Consider the following 19,833-nt stretch of genomic DNA (forward strand, 5'->3'; position numbering starts at 1 on the left):
AAAATATCAATAACAAAATGAAAAAAAAGAACCCAACAGGGTTAAGTACAAAACACAATCTAGAAAAGCAACCCCCCCATACACCCACCCCTGTACATAAATAATAAATTAACATTAACACCCCGACTTAACACAACAGGTATATACACCCCCTCAGACCCTTCAGTGTAAATAACAAAAACAAAAATAAGGTAACCCCCCCCGCCCCCCCCGAGCTGCTGCTACCATTGACCAATGTCTTTCGTTCTGCCAGGAAGTCTAAGAACGGTTGCCACCGTCTAAAGAACCCTTGTACCAACCCCTCTCAAGGTGAATTTCACCCTCTCCAACTTAAATGAACCCCTGCCATATCGCTGATCCAGGATTCCACGCTTGGGGGCCTCGCATCGTTCCACTGAAGGAGAATCCTTCGCCGGGCTACCAGGGACGCAAAGGCCAGAATTCCAGCCTCTTTCGCCTCCTGCACTCCCGGCTCCTCTGCCACCCCAAATATTGCGAGTCCCCAGCCCGGTTTGACCCTGGATCCTACCACCCTTGACACACTAGAACATATGGGTGTGGTTTGCTGGGCTCCCTGAGCACCTAACACACCTGTCCTCACCCCCAAAGAACCGGCTCATCCTTGTCCCGGTCATGTGTGCCCTGTGCAGCACCTTAAACTGTATGAGGCTGAGCCTCGCGCACGATGAGGAAGAGTTCACCCTCCCCAGGACATCTGCCCACGTCCCTTCTTCAATTTCCTCTCCCAACTCCTCCTCCCACTTACCTTTTACCTCCACCACCGAGGCCTCCTCCTCCTCCTGCATCACCTGGTAGGTTTCCAAGGTCTTCCCCACTCCCACCCACCCCCCCGAGAGCACCCTGTCTGGTACTGTGTGTGGCAGTAGCCACGGGAATTCCACCACCTGCCGTCTGGCAAACGCCCTTACCTGTAAGTACCTGAAGGTGTTCCCCGGGGGGAGCCCGTACTTCTCCTCCAGCTCACCCAGGCTCGCGAACTTCCCGTCCACAAACAGGTCCCCCAACTTTCGTATTCCTGCCCTGTGCCACCCCGCAAACCCTCCTCCTGTTCTACCTGGGGCGAACCGGTGGTTTCCCCTATAATGGGGTCCACACCGAGGCCCCAACTTCTCCCCTATGCCGCCTCCACTGCCCCCAAACGTTGAGGGCCGCCACCACCATCGGGCTCGTGGTATACCTCCTTGGAGGGAGCGGCAGCGGCGCCGTTGCCAGCGCCCCCAGACTCGTACCCACACAGGACGCCGTCTCCAGCCTCTTCCATGCAGACCCCTCCCCCTCCATCACCCACTTGCGCATCATCGTCGCATTAGCGGCCCAGTAGTACCCATAGAGGTTGGGCAGCGCCAGTCCCCCCCTACCTCTACTCCGCTCCAGGAACACCCTTCTCACCCTCAGAGTCCCTCGCGCCCACACAAACCCCATTACACTCCTGTTAACTCGCCTGAAAAAAGCCTTCGGGATAAACACGGGGAGGCACTGGAACAGGACCAAAAACCTTGGAAGCACCGTCATTTTGATTGACTGCACCCTACCCGCCTAGGACAGCAGCAACGCGTCCCACCTCTTGAACTCCTCCTCCATTTGCTCCACCAGCCTTGTAAAATTAAGCCTATGCAGGGCCCCCCAGCTCCTGGCCACCTGGACCCCCAAATACCTGAAGCTCCTCTCCACCCTTTTTAGTGGGAGCTCGCCAACCCCCCTCTCCTGGTCCCCTGGATGAACTACGAACAGCTCACTCTTCCCCATGTTGAGTTTGTACCCCGAAAAGTCCCCAAATTCCCTAAGAATCCTCATTACCTCTGGCATTCCTCCCACCGGGTCCGCCACATACAGCAGCAGGTCGTCCGCATAAAGTGACACCCTATGCTCCTCCCCACCCCGCACCAACCCCCTCCAGTTCCTTGAATCCCTCAATGCCATAGCCAGGGGTTCAATCGCCAGTGCGAAGAGCAGGGGGGACAAGGGACACCCCTGTCTCGTCCCTCGGTGCAAGAATGTTGATTACTGAGGGACTCGTTATTGACTCATTGCAGGCTCTTGAAAAATCTATCATACTAATTCAAAACCTTTACAATGTAGTTGATTTCTGAAAAGGTTCAAATGGGACAAAATCCTGTTTTATTAGTGAATTTTTTGAGGCTTGCAAGGACTATCTACACTGGACCAGAAAAATATTAATCCTAACTATACAACATGGTCCTTACTTGTTAATCGTGTGCAATTCCAAAAAGGATTATTATTCTAAAGCAGGATACATGGACACAGGAACAGGCCATTTGACCAAACAGTCCATACTAGTGTATATGCTCCACCCGAGTAAACTTTATGCACATGTGAGTAGAAGCAGAATTCCTTCACTCTCGGCTGCCCAAATCTCCATGGGTCCACGCCCCCCCCCCCCCCCCCCCCCCCCATTTGCTCCATGAACCCATTTAGCTCCTTTGCCATTGCTGGCACCCTGCCCATCCTTGAGCTCGACCGGTCTAACCCAGGGTCGATAACAGTGTTGAAGTCCCCTCCCATGACCAGCTTATGCGAATCCAGGTCCGGGATCTTCCCCAACTTCCTCTTTATAAACTCCACATCATCCCAATTTGGCGCGTACACATTCACTAGTACCACCGGCAACCCCTCCAGCTTCTCACTAACCATTATGTACCGACCTCCCACATCTGCAACTATTCTTCCCGCTTCAAATAGCACTCGCTTATTAATCAGGATCGCGACCCCTTTGTCTTCGAGTCCAACACCCGAGTGAAAAACCTGTCCGACCCTTCCCTTCCTTAATCTAATTTGATCAGTTACTCTAAGGTGCGTCTCCTGTAACATTACCACGTCCGCCTTCAGTCCCCTCAAATGCACAAACACGCGTGTCCTCTTAACTGGCCCATTTAGCTCTCATACATTCCATGTGATCAGCTCACCGCACCTCCCCCCTCCCTTCGCCGATCAGCCATAACCTTTCTTGGGCCAGTCTCCAGCCCACGCCCCACGCATCCGCTGGCCCGCCCTTAAGCCGCCTCCGCCCCCGACCTACAGCAAACGCCCCTCCCCGTCAGCAGACCATTTCCCCCCTCCCCCCCCTAGTATCAGCGCTATGTAAATCAACCCCTTCAACAAGCATAACATCTGCTCGCCCCCCCCACTGCGCTTCCGTGAGCTAGCCCGCCCAGCTAGCTTGGTGACCCCAGCCCATGGCGCCAGACATTCTCCCACCTATTGTTCCCCCCCCCACACTCAGACTCACATATTCAAAAGAAAAACAATCCCGACACAATTGCCCGAAAAAAAAACACGAAAAACAAAGAAAAGATCAAACGGAAGATCCAACATCTAACAAACACTCCTCCATCCCCCATCAGTGCAAATGTAAACTTCAGCTCACTCAGCTCTGCAACAGGCCCCAATACAGAAGGCATGAAAGATAACATCCAAAAAACAAGACACTTCTTTAAACAGGAGATCTGCAGCAAAGGTCAAAGATCTCAGTCTGCCACCAGTACTTTCCTTCTAGCGAAGTCCATCGCTTCCTCGGGCGACTCAAAATAAAAATGTTGCTCCTCATACGTGACCCAAAGATGGGTCGGATACAGCAGTCCAAACTTCAACTTTTTCTTAAAAAGAGTCGACTATATCTGACTATATCGCTCTTCTCCAGGCTACATCCGCACTCAGATCCTGATAGATCCTCAGGCTACTGTTCTCCCATTTACAACTCCGTGTCTGCCTGGCCCACCATAAAATGCGCTCCTTGTCCAAGTACCTGTGGAATCTCACCACCATTGCCCTCGGGGGGTCCCCCACAGGTGGCTTCCTCGCGAGCGCTCTGTGAGCCCTGTCCACCTCCAAGGGTCGGGAGAAAGTCCCATCCCCCAGTAACTTCTTGAACATGCCCGCTATGTAAGCCCCAGTGTCCGCTCCTTCGGACCCCTCCGGCAGATTGACGATTCTCAAGTTCTGCCGGCGGGACCTATTCTCTAGGTCCTCCACCTTCTCCAGGAGCCTTTTCTGCTGGTCTCTCAGCATCCCCACCTCCAACTCCACCGCAGTTTGATGATCCTCCTGCTCAGCCAGCGCCTTCTCTACTTTCTGGATCGCCCGGTCTTGGGCATCCAGTCTAAGTTCCAGCCGCGCAATTGATTCTTTAATTGGGTCCAAGCATTCCTGTTTATGCTTGGCGAAGCCCTCCTGAATAAACTGCATCAGCTGCTCCATCGACCGCAGGGTCGACAAGCCAGGACCCCGGTCGTCCGCCATGTTTTTTCCCGCTGCAGCTTCAGCCCAAGCCTTCTCTGTTCGTCTATTTCTTCCTTTGCGAGCACTTCTAGTCTGCCTCTCCATGCACCGATGTAGGAATCCACTCCACAATTACCTCTACCATCAATTTACCAAATCAAGTCCGACAAAAAATCGGGGGAAAAGGTTCAAAAGTCCAACCCGAGCAGGAGCCACCAAATGTGCGACCTATTCCTTCATAGCCGCCACCGGAAGTCCTCTTTTCTTCATAACTTAAATGTTCCATCCCAGGCTACATCCTGTTGAATCACCTCTGCACCCACTCCAGTGCAATTACTTCCTTCCTATAATGTGGCGACCAGAAATGCACACACTCCAGCTTTGGCCTCACTAAAGTTCTATACAACTCCAACATGACCTCCCTGCTTTTGTAATCTATGCCTCGATTGCTAAAGGCAAGTGTCCCATATGCCTTTTTCACCACCCTATTAACCTGCCCTTCTGCCTTCAGATATCTTTGGGCAAATATGCCAAGGTCCCTTTGTTCCTCGGAACTTCCCAGTGTCAGACCATTCATTGAATACTTCCTTGTCACATCACTCCTTCCAAAATGTGTATCACCTCACACTTTTCAGGGTTAAATTCCATCTGCCACTTTTCTGCCTTTCTAGTCAGAAGTGATATCCGTATTCTTCCTACCAAAATGTAATACCTTACATTTATCCGTGTTACATACATAGGTACATAGAAGATAGGAGCATGAGGAGGCCTTTTGGCCCTTTGAGCCTCCTACGCCATTCATCACGATCATGGCTGATCATCCAACTCAATAGCCTAATTCAGCTTTCTTCCCATAGCTTTTGATCCCATTCTCGCCAAGTGCTATATCTAGCTGCCTTTTTAATATATTCAATGTTTTAGCATCTACTTCCTGTGGTCATGAATTGCACAGGCTCATCACTCTTTGGGTGAAGAAATGTCTCCTTATATCTGTCCAAAATGGTTTATCCTGAATCCTCAGACTGTGACCCTTGGTTCTGGACACACCCATCATTGGTAACATCTCCACTGCTTTCCAAATGTTCTGCGATAAAGTCCTTGATAATGGATTCACGCATTTTCCCCACTACCGATGTTAGGCTTACTGGTCTATAATTCCCTGCTTTCTCTCTACCTCCCTTTTTGAATATTGGAGTGATGTGAGCTGCCCTCCAAACTGCAGGGACAGTTCCAGAGTCTATAGAATCCCGGAAGATGACCACCAATGCATCCACTATTTCCAGAGCCACCTCCTTAAGCACTCTGGGATGCAGATTCTCAGGCCTTCAATCCCATCAATTTTCCCAGTACCATTTCTCTTCTCCCTCAGTTCTTCCCTCTCGCTAAACCTTTCATTCTCCAACATTTCTGGTATCTGGTGTTGAACCTCATTTGCCAATTATTTACTTATTCTGCATGTTTTTAATGTCCTCCTGTAGCTTGCTGCAGCCCTCCTCAGACTAACTTGTCGCACACCCCTCACCCCCGCTGGCCAATTTTGGGTGGGATTCTACAGCCATGCCCGCCCGGTGACCAGACATTCCTGCCCAAGATCAATGGACCTTTACATGGTCTGCGTCCCGCCCATGGCGAACGTGCAGTGGGCGGGGCGGAAGAATCCGGCTTTTTGTGTCACCCACAAATGGTTTTTGATTCTAAAAATCTTTCATGTCAATTGTGAACAGCAGTGGTCACAGTACTGACCCTTTATCCACAACGCTCATTACTCCTTCACAGAACTCCAATAATTTGGCTAAACATGGGGCAGCACGGTGGCAGTGGGTTAGCCTTGCTGCCTCATGACGCCGAGGTCCCAGGTTCGATCCCGGCTCTGGGTCACTGTCCGTGTGGAGTTTGCACATTCTTCCCGTGTTTGCGTGGGTTTCACCCCCACAACCCAAAGATGTGCAGGCTAGGTGGATTGGCCACCTTAATTGCCCCTTAATTGGAAAAAATTAATTGGGTACTCTGAATTTATAAAAAAATAATTTGGCTAAACATGCTTTCCCTTTCACAAAATCATGTTGACCCTTCCCAGTTACCCAGCTATAAACTCCTTAATGACCGATTCTAACACCTTCTCGACAACAGACGCCAAACTAACTGGCCCATAGCTTCCTGTTTTCGCCTTCCCCCCCTTCTTGAATTTTCTATTTTCCTGTCTGATGGAACCTTTCCAGAATCCAACGAGTGTTGGAAAATTAACAGTGACGCATCTATTCCTTCATTGTCCACCTCTTCTAAGACCATGGGAAGAGGTTGGGGCAGCACGGTAGCACAAGTGGATAGCACTGTGGCTTCACAGCACCAGGGTCCCAGGTTCCATTCCCCGCTGGGTCACTGTCTGTGCGGAGTCTGCACGTTCTCCCTGTGTCTGCGTGGGTTTCCTCCAGGTGCTCCGGTTTCCTCCCACAGTCCAAAGATGTGCAGGTTAGGTGGATTGGCCATGATAAATTGTCCTTAGTGACCAAAAAGGTTAGGAGGGGTTATTGGGTTACGGGGGTAGGGTGGAAGTGAGGGCTTAAGAGGGTTGGTGCAGATTCGATGGGCCGAATGGCCTCCTTCTGCACTCTATGTTCTATGTAAGTCCATCAGGACCTGCAGCTCCATCAGTTTGCTTAATTTCTTAATCACAGTCTTAACAGGAGTTAATCTGCTTATTTTTACAAATGACCATCAGGATTTAAATGCTGGTTCAGGCTTAAGTTTTCAGTACACACACAGATCTGTATTGCATTTCCTATCCATTGCTAATATCGACTTATTTTCCAGATCCTTATTTATATATATATAATATATTATATGCATGTATATATATATATATTGGCAATTTACTTTGGGCAATAGAAATGCTGTCATAAGAAAGCATAGCCACATACGAATTTGACCTAGATGCTTACCTTATGATTCCATCTTCGAGATAAATATCAGCATAGCAGGACTGGTCATCATTGATGATCCTCCCACCTTTAATAAGTATTCGATCACTCTACAAAGGAAACAAAATTGACCAAACCTATGAATGAAAGACCAAAAGCAAAGTGGTTTTTTTTTCAAATAAGCAGGATACATTCAAGGCGTTAAAAAGCTTTAACTAAAGGTAAATTAAACAGCAATTATACACAGTATGGAAAGATTCATTAATGGATAGTTGGAAGCAATTTGCAAGAAGAAATACATTTGTGACCAAATTTCCTCTGGGTAACAGAGTCTACTGTGGTAATTGCACAGTCTATTAGCCAACCCTTACCCACTGTCCTGGTTCAAACAAGTAGAACTTTAGGAGAGATATCCTGACCCTTACAAGAGAATTGATAGAAAAGTAATGGGTAAAAAGTACTAGGACAAAAACGTACACAAGTTCCTGTAGAAACCCAAATCCTTTCAGATGCACATGTGATTCATCAACAAAAGTCCATTAGTGTATAAAACATAGGAAACAAAAATTCATTTTATTATTTGTATGGCAACAGGTAACTGAAGACTGACTCTCATATCCCACAGATCCCTGACAACTTCTTGTATACTCCACAAATGCATTTTCCATTACTTGCAGATTGTCTTCTATACAACCTTCTCCAAACTCTCAGACATTCAGACTCTTCTGCCGCTTCCAAACCCTGAGTTCCTCTTTCTACACAAACAGGATACAACATTTGAGCCCAAAAATACGCACCACCCAGGTGGGGGGGGGAGAAGAGGTCAGAAGGAAGGTGGGAAAACAACAAAGAGGGTTCCCTGAACACAAAAGCAAAGCACAGTTGAAGCCAACAGGGGGGGGGGGGGAACAACAGGGGGAGTACGCAAGGGAGGGGGGAGGGGGGCAAGGGAGGAGGGGGGTAGGAGGGAGGGGGGAAGACAGAAGGGACCATAGACCGAACCAGAGGGCAGCAAAATATATATAGGGTAAAAAAAAAATTTAAAGGACTGGATAAACCTTTCTGTACAATAAAGCAAATTAACACAGGTAAGAAAAATGTTATGTATATATACAATTGTTTATAAATATGAAAAGTGCCAATAAAAAGATTACAGGGAAAAAAAATACTGTTAACAAGCTATTTGTTGCTTTGAACTGTTTTTTTGGATGAAATGTTAAACCGAGGCCTATCGTCCGACATCTCTAGTGGATGTAAAAGATCCCATAGCACTATTACACAGAAGTCATAACGAACACATACTCATCCACCTAATGGAGAAGATTTGTGATTTTATACTGAGAAGTATAAATATGATAGCGAACTCATTTCCTCATGTTATCTGACATTAGCCCCTTCTTTTTCTTTCCAATTCATTTTCATGTCCAGCAGGTTACACAGGGCGAAACCAGCTCTGTACATGCTTTGGAATTGTCCCAACTGTGTACAATAGTGCTGAGTTTCCTTGAGAAAACCTTGAAAAGGCTTTTGTGCCAGCACTGTGTTTTGGAAACCATCCCATAATGTGGGGCAATGCTAAGACAAGCTGACAATAATCTTTCTGATTGCCTGGGAGGCCATCTTGTGCAGGTAGAAATAGCAGCAAAATCTCCGTTTATCCAAGTAGCTGTCAAGTGTGAACAAAATATCTGCAAAATAGAACACTGATCTCAATTTAAGGAAGAAGCAGAGATTGAACCTTAAAATCTGAAACCACTTTCTAAACCGGATTACCATGACAAACATTCAACCTATAAACCAATAGATAATGGTCGCCTAATATAATCCATACAGATTGCTTTTAGGTCCTTAGCAAATGGAAATCACTTCCTAATATTTAATTCCTACTTTAGCGTGGTTTTTCAATGGGAGTAGGAGAGAGAATAGAAAGACTTCATAGTCACCAGACATCTCAAACTGCGTAACAACCAATGCAGTACTTCTGAAATGTGGTTATTGTTGTAAGTGCAGGAAACACAGCAAGTTATTTGTGCACAGAAAGCTCCCATAAACAGCATGGTGATAATGACTAGATAAACAGTTTTTCCCAGTATTCATTGAGGGATAACTATTGGCCCGGACATCAGAGCTATCTTCCTTGCAGTTCTTCGAAACTGTGTCATGGGATCTTTTATAACCACGTGAGAGGGAAGACAATGGGCCTCGGTTTAACATCCCATCCAAAAGAAGGCACCTCTGACAATTTATAGCAGGCCTGTCCAACCTTTTCACTTCGGGGAGCCACATTTTCCTTTTTCTGTCATTCAAGGAGCCGGGTGAACAATTGTAGAAAAGTTAACATTTGGCAGAACAATTAACTGAATTTCAAAAAAACGTTGCGGTATTAAGGAAATCAAAAACTGCTGAGGGAAAGTAAAGCAATGTCATAGCATTCATTTGATAAGTTAAAAAGAGTAATTAATAAAAATGACCAGGTGAGAAGGTTTAGTGTGTGCGTATATGGCTCACTCACAATCTCAATATGCTCACTCACTCACTCTCACCCATTGTGAGTGGGTGCATGTGCATATGTTGGTGGGGTGGTGAAAGTGAGTGAGAATCCTGAGACTGGGAGAAAGGCTTACTCACTCACTCACTCACTCAACTCTCCCTGCCCCACACACTCACTCACTCACTCACTCAACTCTCCCTGCCCCACACACTCACTCACTCACTCACTCAGCTCTCCCTGCCCCACACACACACTCACTCACATTCACTCACTCACTCACACTTATTCACTCACTCACTCAACTCTCACTGCCCCACATACTCACTCACTCCCTCACACTCACTCACTCAACTCACTTAACTCTCACTGCCCCAAACACTCAATCACTCTCTCACACTCACTCACTCAACTCTCCCTGCCCCATACACTCACTCACTCACTCAACTCTCCCTGCCCCACACACTCATTCACTCAACTCTCCCTGCCCCACACACTCACACACTCACTCACTCACTCACTCAACTCTCCCTGCCCCACACACTCACTCACTCAACTCTCCCTGCCCCACACACTCACACACTCATTCACTCACTCACTCAACTCTCCCTGCCCCACACACTCACTCACTTACTCACATTCACTCACTCACTCACACTCATTCACTCACTCACTCAGCTCTCCCTGCCCCACACACTCACTCACTCACATTCACTCACTCACTCACACTTATTCACTCACTCACTCAACTCTCACTGCCCCACATACTCACTCACTCCCTCACACTCACTCACTCAACTCACTTAACTCTCACTGCCCCACACACTCAATCACTCTCTCACACTCACTCACTCAACTCTCCCTGCCCCATACACTCACTCACTCACTCCCTCACACTCACTCACTCCCTCACACTCACTCACTCCCTCACACTCACTCACTCACTCAACTCTCACTGCCCCACATACCCACTCACTCCCTCACACTCACTCACTCAACTCTCACTGCCCCACACACTCACTCACTCCCTCACTCACTCACTCAACTCTCCCATCCCCACACACTCACACTCACTCACTCAACTCTCACTGCCACACACACTCACTCACTCCCTCACTCACTCACTCAACTCTCCCATCCCCACACACTCACACTCACTCACTCACTCAACTCTCACTGTCACACACACTCACTCATTCACTCACTCAACTCCCTGTCCCACACACTCACTGACTCAACTCTCTCTGCCCACACACTCACTCACTCCCTCACACTCACTCACTCAACTCTCCCATCCCCACACACTCCCTCACACTCACTCATTCAACTCTCACAGCCCCACTCACTCCCTCACACTCACTCACTCAACTCTCACTGCCGCACACACTCACTCATTCAATCACTCAACTCCCTGTCCCACACACTCACTGACTCAACTCTCTCTGCCCACACACTCACTCACTCCCTCACACTCACTCACTCAACTCTCCCATCCCCACACACTCACTCACTCCCTCACACTCACTCATTCAACTCTCACAGCCCCACTCACTCCCTCACACTCACTCACTCAACTCTCACTGCCGCACACACTCACTCATTCAATCACTCAACTCCCTGTCCCACACACTCACTCACTCACTCAACTCTCACTGTCCCACACACTCACTCATCACTCCCTCACACTCACTCACTCAATTCTCTCTGCCCACACACTTACTCACTCCCTCACACTCACTCACTCCCTCACACTCACTTACTCACTCACTCAACTCTCAATGCCCCACACACTAACTCACTCACTCCCTCACTCAATTCTCACTGCCCCACACACTCACTCAGTCCCTCACACTCACTCACTCAACTCTCCCTGCCCCGCACTCACTCACTCCCTCACATTCACTCACTCACTCCCTCACACTCACTCACTCACTCAACTCTCCCTGCCCCACACACTCACTCACTCCCTCACACTCACTCACTTAACTCACTGCCCCACACACTCACTCACTCCCTCACTCACTCACTCACTCAACTCTCACTGCCCCACACACTTACTCACTCACTCCCTCACACTCACTCACTCAACTCTCACTGCCCCACACACTCACTTAGTCCCTCACACTCACTCACTCACTCAACTCTCCCTGCCCCACACTCCCTCACACTCACTCACTCCCTCACACTCACTCACTCACTCACTCAACTCTCCCTGCCCCACACACTCACTCACTCACTCAACTCACTCTGCCCACACACTCACTCAGTCCCTCACAATCACTCACTCACTCACTCCCTCACACTCACTCACTCACTCAACTCTCTCTGCCCACACACTCACTCAGTCCCTCACAATCACTCACTCACTCACCCCCTCACACTCACTCACTTAACTCTCACTGCCCCACACACTCACTCACTCACTCAACTCTCACTGCCCCACACACTCACTCACTCCCTCACACTCACTCACTCACTCCCTCACACTAACTCACTCACTCAACTCTTCCTGCCCCACACACTCACTCACTCCCTCACACTCACTCACTCACTCACGCAACTCTCTCTGCCCACACTCACTCACTCCCTCAATCACTCAACTCTCTCTGCCCACACACTCACCCACGCCCTCACACTCATTCAACACTCACAGCCCCACACACTCACTCACACTCTCACACTCACTCACTCAACTCTCTCTGCCCACACACTCACTCACACCCTCACACTCACTCAACTCTCACTGTCCCAAACACTCACTCACACCCTCACACTCACTCACTCAACTCTCTCTGCCCACACACTCACTCACGCCCTCACACTCACTCAACTCTCACAGCCCCACACACTCACTCAGTCTCACACATCTTGAAGGAAGTTAAAGGAAAGAGAGTTTCTGAAATGGACACCTCTCATTGAGGTGAATAAATGTTTTGTGCGTGATGAGGAGGGATTAATTAATGGCCTGATAGTTAAAGATCCTCTAGGCAAGAGTAATCACTGCATCGTAGAATTTCAAATTCAGTCTGAGGGTGCGAAACCCAAGTCCCAAACTAGCATTCTGGAGTAAAACAAAGGTAATTACTTAGGCATGAAGACAGATTTGGTCCAAGTGGACTGGGCAGGAAGACTAAAAGGTCGGACAGTTGATGAGCAGTGATAGTTGTTTAAGGCGATATCAAATTCCTCCCAACTAATATATATTCCAAAGAGGAAGAAAGATTGTAATGGGGGAAAGTACCCCCAAGGCTAAGCAACAATGTTAAAGACAAAAAATAAGACATAAACTGTTGCAAAGGCCTGTGGCAGGCTGGATAATTGCAAAACTTTTACATTTCAACAAACTAAAAAAGTTATAAAAAGAGCAAATGTAAATTATGAAAGAATACTAATGCAAATATAAAAAATGGATCACAAAAGCTTCTATCAGTATATAAAAGGGAAGAGAGTAGCTAAAGTGAATGTTGGTCCCTTGGAGGATCAGACCTGGGAGTTAATAGTGGGGAACACAGAAATAACAGGGACGCTAAATCAATATGTTGCCTCAGTTTTCGCAGTGGAGGGCGCTAGTACCATTCCGATAGTATCTTTTTCTCTTTTTTTAAATTTTAGAGTACCCAATTATTTTCTTTCCAATTAAGGGGCAATTTAGCGTGGCCAATCCACCTACCCTACACATCCTTTGGGTTTGTGGTGGTGAGACCCATGCAGACACGGGGAGAATGCGCAAACTCCACACGGACAGTGACCCGGGGCCAGAGTCAATCCCGGGATCTCAGCGCCATGAGGCAGCAGTGCTAACCACTGCACCACTGTGCCACCCACCATTCAGAGGTAATAGCAAGGGGGGAACATGTACTTCAGAGGTAATAGCAAGGGGGGAACATAGAACAATCAGCATCAATAGAGAAAAGGTACTAAACAAACTACTGGGATTGAAGGCAAACAAGTCCCCAGGGCTTAGTGGCCTATATCCAAAGGTCTTCTAGGAAACTTCCCAGATTTGGGAAAGATTCCAGTGGAAGGAAAAATACCAATGTCCGAAAAATGGAAAGGCAACTTATTAGCTAAATGGAGAGAGATATCAGAGTGCTTCGGTGCAGAGGGACCTGGGTGTCCTCATGCATGAATCACAGAAAACTAGCATGCAGATATAGCAGGTAATAGGGAAGGCAAATGGAATTTTGGCATTTATAGCTAAAGGAATAGAGTACAAAGCATTGGTGTGACCACACCTGGAGTTCTGTGCACAGTTTTGGTCCCCTTATTTAAGAAGGGATGTTGTTGCATTCGAGAAAGTTCACTAGATTGATTCCAGAGATGAGGGGTTACTCTGATGAAGAGAGATTGAGTAGTTTAGTTCTAAACTCTCCTGGGTTTAAAAGAATGAGAGGGAATCTAATTGAGGTATATCAGATGATAAAGGTTCTAACAAAGTAGACGTAGAGCGAATGATTCCTCTTGTGGGATAATCTAGAACGAGAGGTCGTAGTTTCAGGATTAAGGGAAGCAGATTTAAAACAGAGATGAGGAGAAATGACTTGTCTCAAAGGGCTGTGAATCTGTGGAATTCACTACCCCAGAGTGTGGTGGACGCTGGGACATTGAGTAAATTTAAGGAGGAGATAAACAGATGTTTCATTGGTAACGGGTTGAAGGGTTATGGAGAATGGGCAGGAAAGTGGATTTGAGGCTGGGATTAGATCAGCCATGATGATATTGAGTGGGGAGCGGGCTTGAGGGGCTGAATTTCCCGCTCCTGCTACTAGTTCTTATATTCTTACGTAATGAAGCATTATTTAAATGACGAATCAGTGAAATTGCATTTTGATTACATGGCATGTTACAGTATTTCTGGGCTCAAGTGTTGTATCCAGTTTGTATGGAAATGAAAATACTGGGAAAGAGGAACTCAGGGTTTGGAAGCAGCAGACGGGTCTGAGTATCTGAGGGCTTGGGAGAGTGTTGCTTAGCTCTGTAAGTAATGGAAAATACATTTGAGGAGTATGCAATAATTTGTCAGAATATGAGAGGGATCTGTAATCTGTGAACAATGCGTGTTGGTTGTGGCAATACTGAGAAGGTGCTGCTGAAGGGCACGGTGTATGGTGGCACTGTAGTTAGTACTGCTGCCTCGCAACGCTAGGGACCCAGGTTCAATTCCACCCTTGGTGTCTGTCTGGAGTTTGGACGTTGTCCCAGTGTCTGCGTGGGTTTCCTCCAGATGCTCCGGTTTCCTTGCATAGTCCAAAGATATGCAGGTTAGGTGGATTGGCCATTGTAAATTGCCCCTTAGTGTCCAACGATGTGCAGGTTGGATAGGGTTACGAGGATAGGGTTGGCTAGTGGACCTAAGTAGGGTACTTTTTCAGAGTGTCAGTACAGTATCGATGTGCTGAATGGCTTCCTTCTACACTGTAGGAATTCTATGGTTCTATGGTTTTAGGAATCTGGGTTTAACATTTATGAGGTAAATTCACTCATCCTCTGTTCCCAGCAGGTAACTTCCCTCAAATAAAATTCAGCGTCGTACTGCAGCGTTGTAGAGCTGTATTTGACACAGTCTCTCATGAAATAGAACTGATGGATTTAGTGATATGTAACCTACACTTGTGGCCTCCAAAGTCAAACAATGTTAGAGTTTACTTAATTACATTTGCACAAGTAATTCTTCAAGTATCTATGCATGAGACTGACAATTAGCAAGGTATTTAGTGCTTGTTGAATGGTGGGGCGATCCCAATCTAGGATTGGTATTACTGCTGCCCATACCTCAGTTTGGGGGAACATTGCTTGTGGGCAGTGAAGACTTTCAAACTCAATTTGCAGGAACAATGGAAACATTTGCTGCCTGCAACATCATTATGCCAGCTTCCTTGACCAAAAATACTCAGTAATGTCTGTACTACATTCTTTGCATGGCTCATGCGCCGTAGAATACCTACAGTGCAGAAGGAAGCCATTTGGTGCATCGAATCACAGAATACCTACAGTGCAGGAGGCGGCCATTTGGCCCATAGAGTCTGCACCGATCCTTCGAAAGGCCACCTCTACCTAGGCCCAATCCCCCACCCACCCTTTCCCTGTAACCCCACCCAACCTTTGGGCACTAAGGGGCACCTTAGCATGGCCAATCCACCTAGCCTGCACATCTTTGGACTGTGGGAGGAAACCAGAGCACCCGGAGGAAACCCACACAGATATGGGAGAATGTGCAAACTTCACACAGACAAAATCTGCACTGACGCTCTGAAAGAGCACCACACCTAGGCCCCCCTCCCCAGCCTATCCCCATAACCCCAGCCAACCTGCACATCTTTGGACATTAAGGGGAAATTTATCATGGCCAATCTACCTAACTTGCACATCTTTGGAATGTGGGAGGAAACCGGAGCACCCGAAGGAAACCCACGTAGACACTGGGAGAACGTACAAACTCCACACAGACTGTCACCGAGGCCAGAATTGAACCCAGGTCCCCGGCGCTGTGAGGCAGCAGTGCCACCGTGCCTCTGTGAATTTTTACATTAATTGATAACACCACTCAATTCATGCTTTTTTTAAAAGTCATGGATCACAGGAATGTTTCTCAGCATACTAATAAATGTGATATGAAAATAATCAGCTGTTTTGAATAGAAAGATAGGATATCCTCAGGATTGTCAAAAATAACTTCGTTTTTTCTCTATTTATAGAATATCTAGCCAAGAGTAACAAAACCATGGTTTAAAATAGACCAGAAAGCATTGTAAAATTAACAACAAGTTGGCAGCATTCATTACATCTTAGTGATACTACTGCCCTGCCCAGGCAAATTAATATTGTACAATTATTTTCTTGTTTTTATTCTTGCAATAATTGATAAGTTAATAAATAGCTAAGATGTTTCAACAATTATTATTTGCACATTTTCCAGGACAATATATGGTAATCAGTTCCCAATCCCTGAGCAAGCTCATGGGGTCATTAAAAATATAGTTTAACTGAAAACTTCCTCTGGTTAAACAGTTTGTTTGCCGATCTATGATGTTCTATAGTTTGGATTGACTGGCAGGTATTAAATCAGGAGTTATTTGGAGTTTTAACTGAATAAAAAGGAATCATCGCATGAACCCCTCTATAATTGTCCATTTGTTGTTAACGGGGAATTATTAAGAAATTTGTGGATTCAAATTTTTGGTTCTTAATTTCAATAAACAGGAGAATTTCAATAAACAAGAGAATATCACACTTCCGAGAAATTAAGATAATCTAGCCAACTGCTAACATCATTTCACAATGGCGGGATATTTCCAACCCCTCACCGCCATGGATTCTCCCGCAGCATGGCTGGTGAGCCATTGTAATCTTCGTTAACATCGGTGGGAGGGGTTGGAAGATCTTAGCCAACAGTGCTACAAAATAAACTAAAGTCGGAGAATTAACTGCACTTATCCTAATGAGATGAGCAACACTGCAATTGTCAAACCCACCACTGCCAATGATCCGTCCTAAAAACTGTGCTTTACAACTACCTCAAAATGTCTCAGAACATCGGAAATCCAGCCCTTCAAGCCTGCACCGTCACTCAATATCATGGTTGATCATCCACTTAAATGCCTTTTTCCCATACTATCCCCATATCTCTTTATGCCATTGACAGATTTCTAAATGCCAATCTCTAAACATACTCAATGGCCAGAATTCTCCGGCTATTAGGGTTCGCTGTTTCTGCCGACAGCACACCCCACCCACAGGTTTCCCGGCGGTGTGGTGTGGCTTCAACGGGAAGTCTCATTGGTCAGCAGCGGGAGTCCAGCGAACGCCGCGCCCCGGCTGGGGGAACGGAGAATCCTGCCCAATGACAGATATTCCACATCCCACTGGGTTAGGGAGTTCTAAAGATGCACAACCAACTGAGCAGAACAAAAAATCCTCCTCATCTCAGTGCTAAGTCAAAACATCAGAGACTGCCACTCAGAAATCTCATGCATTTCTTAGTAACCACGGACTGGATTCTCCATTACTCCAGCCGTGTGTTTGGCGGTGCTGCGCCGTTTACTGGTGTCGGGATTCCCTGCTCCCACTATTTGTCAATAGGATTTCCCATTGAAGCCATCCCACACCACCAGCAGGAACAGAGAGAATCCCAATGGTCGGAGAATTCCGGGCCATATCATTACCTCAATTCTTCTTCAGTTATTTACAAGTCTTTGGATTACCTCACTATTTTATATTCTATGATATTTTTATTTCATATTTCCTCTCTAAGAGTTCTTTTAACATCTCTCCTCAGCCCATCAGAATTCCTTTTGCAGAATGTTATGTAGCAAATATTTTTACATTACCATTTTCCTAGTGTATCTACAGTATTGCTACAATGGCCGCCCCTATGGACATACCACTTTACTTAGGTATTTTTGAGGAAGAGGTAAACAAGAGAGAGATGTCCAGTGGGATAGGATGCACCAAAAGCCCCATTTGCCAGCACTCTCCCACACACCACTTAGGAGGAGCACCACATCAATCTGGCAATAAGAATACAGAACAGGCTACATGGGCTCCAAGTCAATAGAGAGCTGAAAACCCATTCTTTCTTGCAATGACATCTACAGATGATAAGTATCCCAGAGTCATGATTATCGTAGATTATCATAGAATTTACAGTGCAGAAGCACTTCTGCACCAGCTCTTGGAAAGAGCATCCTACCCAAGGTCAACACCTCCACCCTATCCCCATAACCCAGTCACCCCACCCAGCACTAAGGGCAATTTTGGACACTAAGGGCAATTTTACCATGGCCAATCCACCTAACCTGCACATCTTTGGACCGTGGGAGGAAACCGGAGCACCCGGAGGAAACCCACGCACACACGGGGAGGATGTGCAGACTCCGCACAGACAGTGGCCCAAGCCGGGAATCGAACCTGGGACCCTGGAGCTGTGAAGCAATTGTGCTATCCACAATGCTACCGTGCTGGTACCAGGTTCATACTCTATATGAACCCAGAAATCGCTTTTTATCAGTCTCTTTCCAGGCATGCTGTCATGTTGCCACAATCTCAATCCCAGCCTCCACATTATTTGGTCAATTACTGTGTTTTTTGCCAGATATTTCTGTTACCCACACAGCTTTTGAAAAGACCAAAATATGTACGATGAATATTAACTATTAGCAAGCCTCGCGGACAATGCCAACATTTTCATTCCCATACACATTTAGGTACCTGTTCCCATTTAATTGAACTTATCACCTCTTGTAAGGGATGAGTGGATACAATTTCCCATCTCCTTCCCAGCAAGTTTCCAACATCAGTATGGGGCAGAATTCACTACTAATGCGTAAGTGAAACTGACCCACCAAATCAGATTCCCGGCTTGGGTCACTGTCTGTGCGGAGTCTGCACGTTCTCCCCGTGTCTGCGTGGGTTTCCTCCGGGTGCTCCAGTTTCCTCACACAGTCCAAAGATATGCAAGTTAGTTGGATTGGATGTGCTAAATTGCTCCTTAGTGCCCAAGAAAGGTTAGGTGGGGTTGTGGGGGGGGGGGGGGGGGGGGGGGTTAGGGTGGAGGTGTGGGTTTGGGTAGGGTGCTCTTTCCAAGGGCCGGTGCAGACTCGATGGGCCGATTGGCCTCCTTCTGCACTGTAGTGATTCAGTGTTTGGCAAATGCCTCGAATGAGATGCAAATGGAAACTTTAGCCCCGCAAGTCAACTTTCACTGTTTGTAGTGTTTTCTTTTTAAATAGCAACATTCCCTTCTATAAAATGATTGTTGACATATACCATATACAGTGTACTGTCCACTCACTGGAAGAAAAAGTGAGAGTGTTCTTCAACACATCTTCCAACAACATTTTGTATTTCACAGTAACCTCGTTGCAGTGTTAATGTAAGTCTACTTGTGACAATAAAGATAATTATTATTATTATAGAATGCCTTTTGTATAGATCACATGTCGCAAGGTGAGGCAAAAGGTTAAAAAACAGCAACCTAATCAAAGAAGCAGGCAAGAAGTGTGACCATTCTGTCTCTCTCCCCCTCACCCCTGGGGTTAATTGATTGGAAACTTGATCAAGATGGATTTTCAGGTAGATCTTAAAGGACAATAGAGGTTTGAAGAGCTGGAGAGAAATATGTAAGGAGAAAATTCCCGAGGCTGAAACCTAAGCAGCTGAAGGCATGGCCAC

At 46.8% G+C, this 19,833-nt stretch overlaps 1 protein-coding gene across 2 annotated transcripts in view; it reads right to left on the minus strand.

Moving 5' to 3' along the window:
• LOC140408393 (dihydropyrimidinase-related protein 1-like) overlaps positions 1-19,833 on the minus strand; it is a 91,174-nt gene that overhangs the window by 58,222 nt on the left and 13,119 nt on the right. For both annotated transcript variants that reach the window (XM_072495520.1, XM_072495521.1), the window contains exon 2: positions 7,197-7,285. In XM_072495520.1, coding sequence (XP_072351621.1) covers positions 7,197-7,285 — 89 coding nt within the window. The remainder of the gene's footprint in view (positions 1-7,196; positions 7,286-19,833) is intronic.

Source organism: Scyliorhinus torazame, chromosome 3, assembly GCF_047496885.1.
Source record: "Scyliorhinus torazame isolate Kashiwa2021f chromosome 3, sScyTor2.1, whole genome shotgun sequence".
In the NCBI taxonomy this organism is placed as follows: Eukaryota; Metazoa; Chordata; class Chondrichthyes; order Carcharhiniformes; family Scyliorhinidae; genus Scyliorhinus; species Scyliorhinus torazame.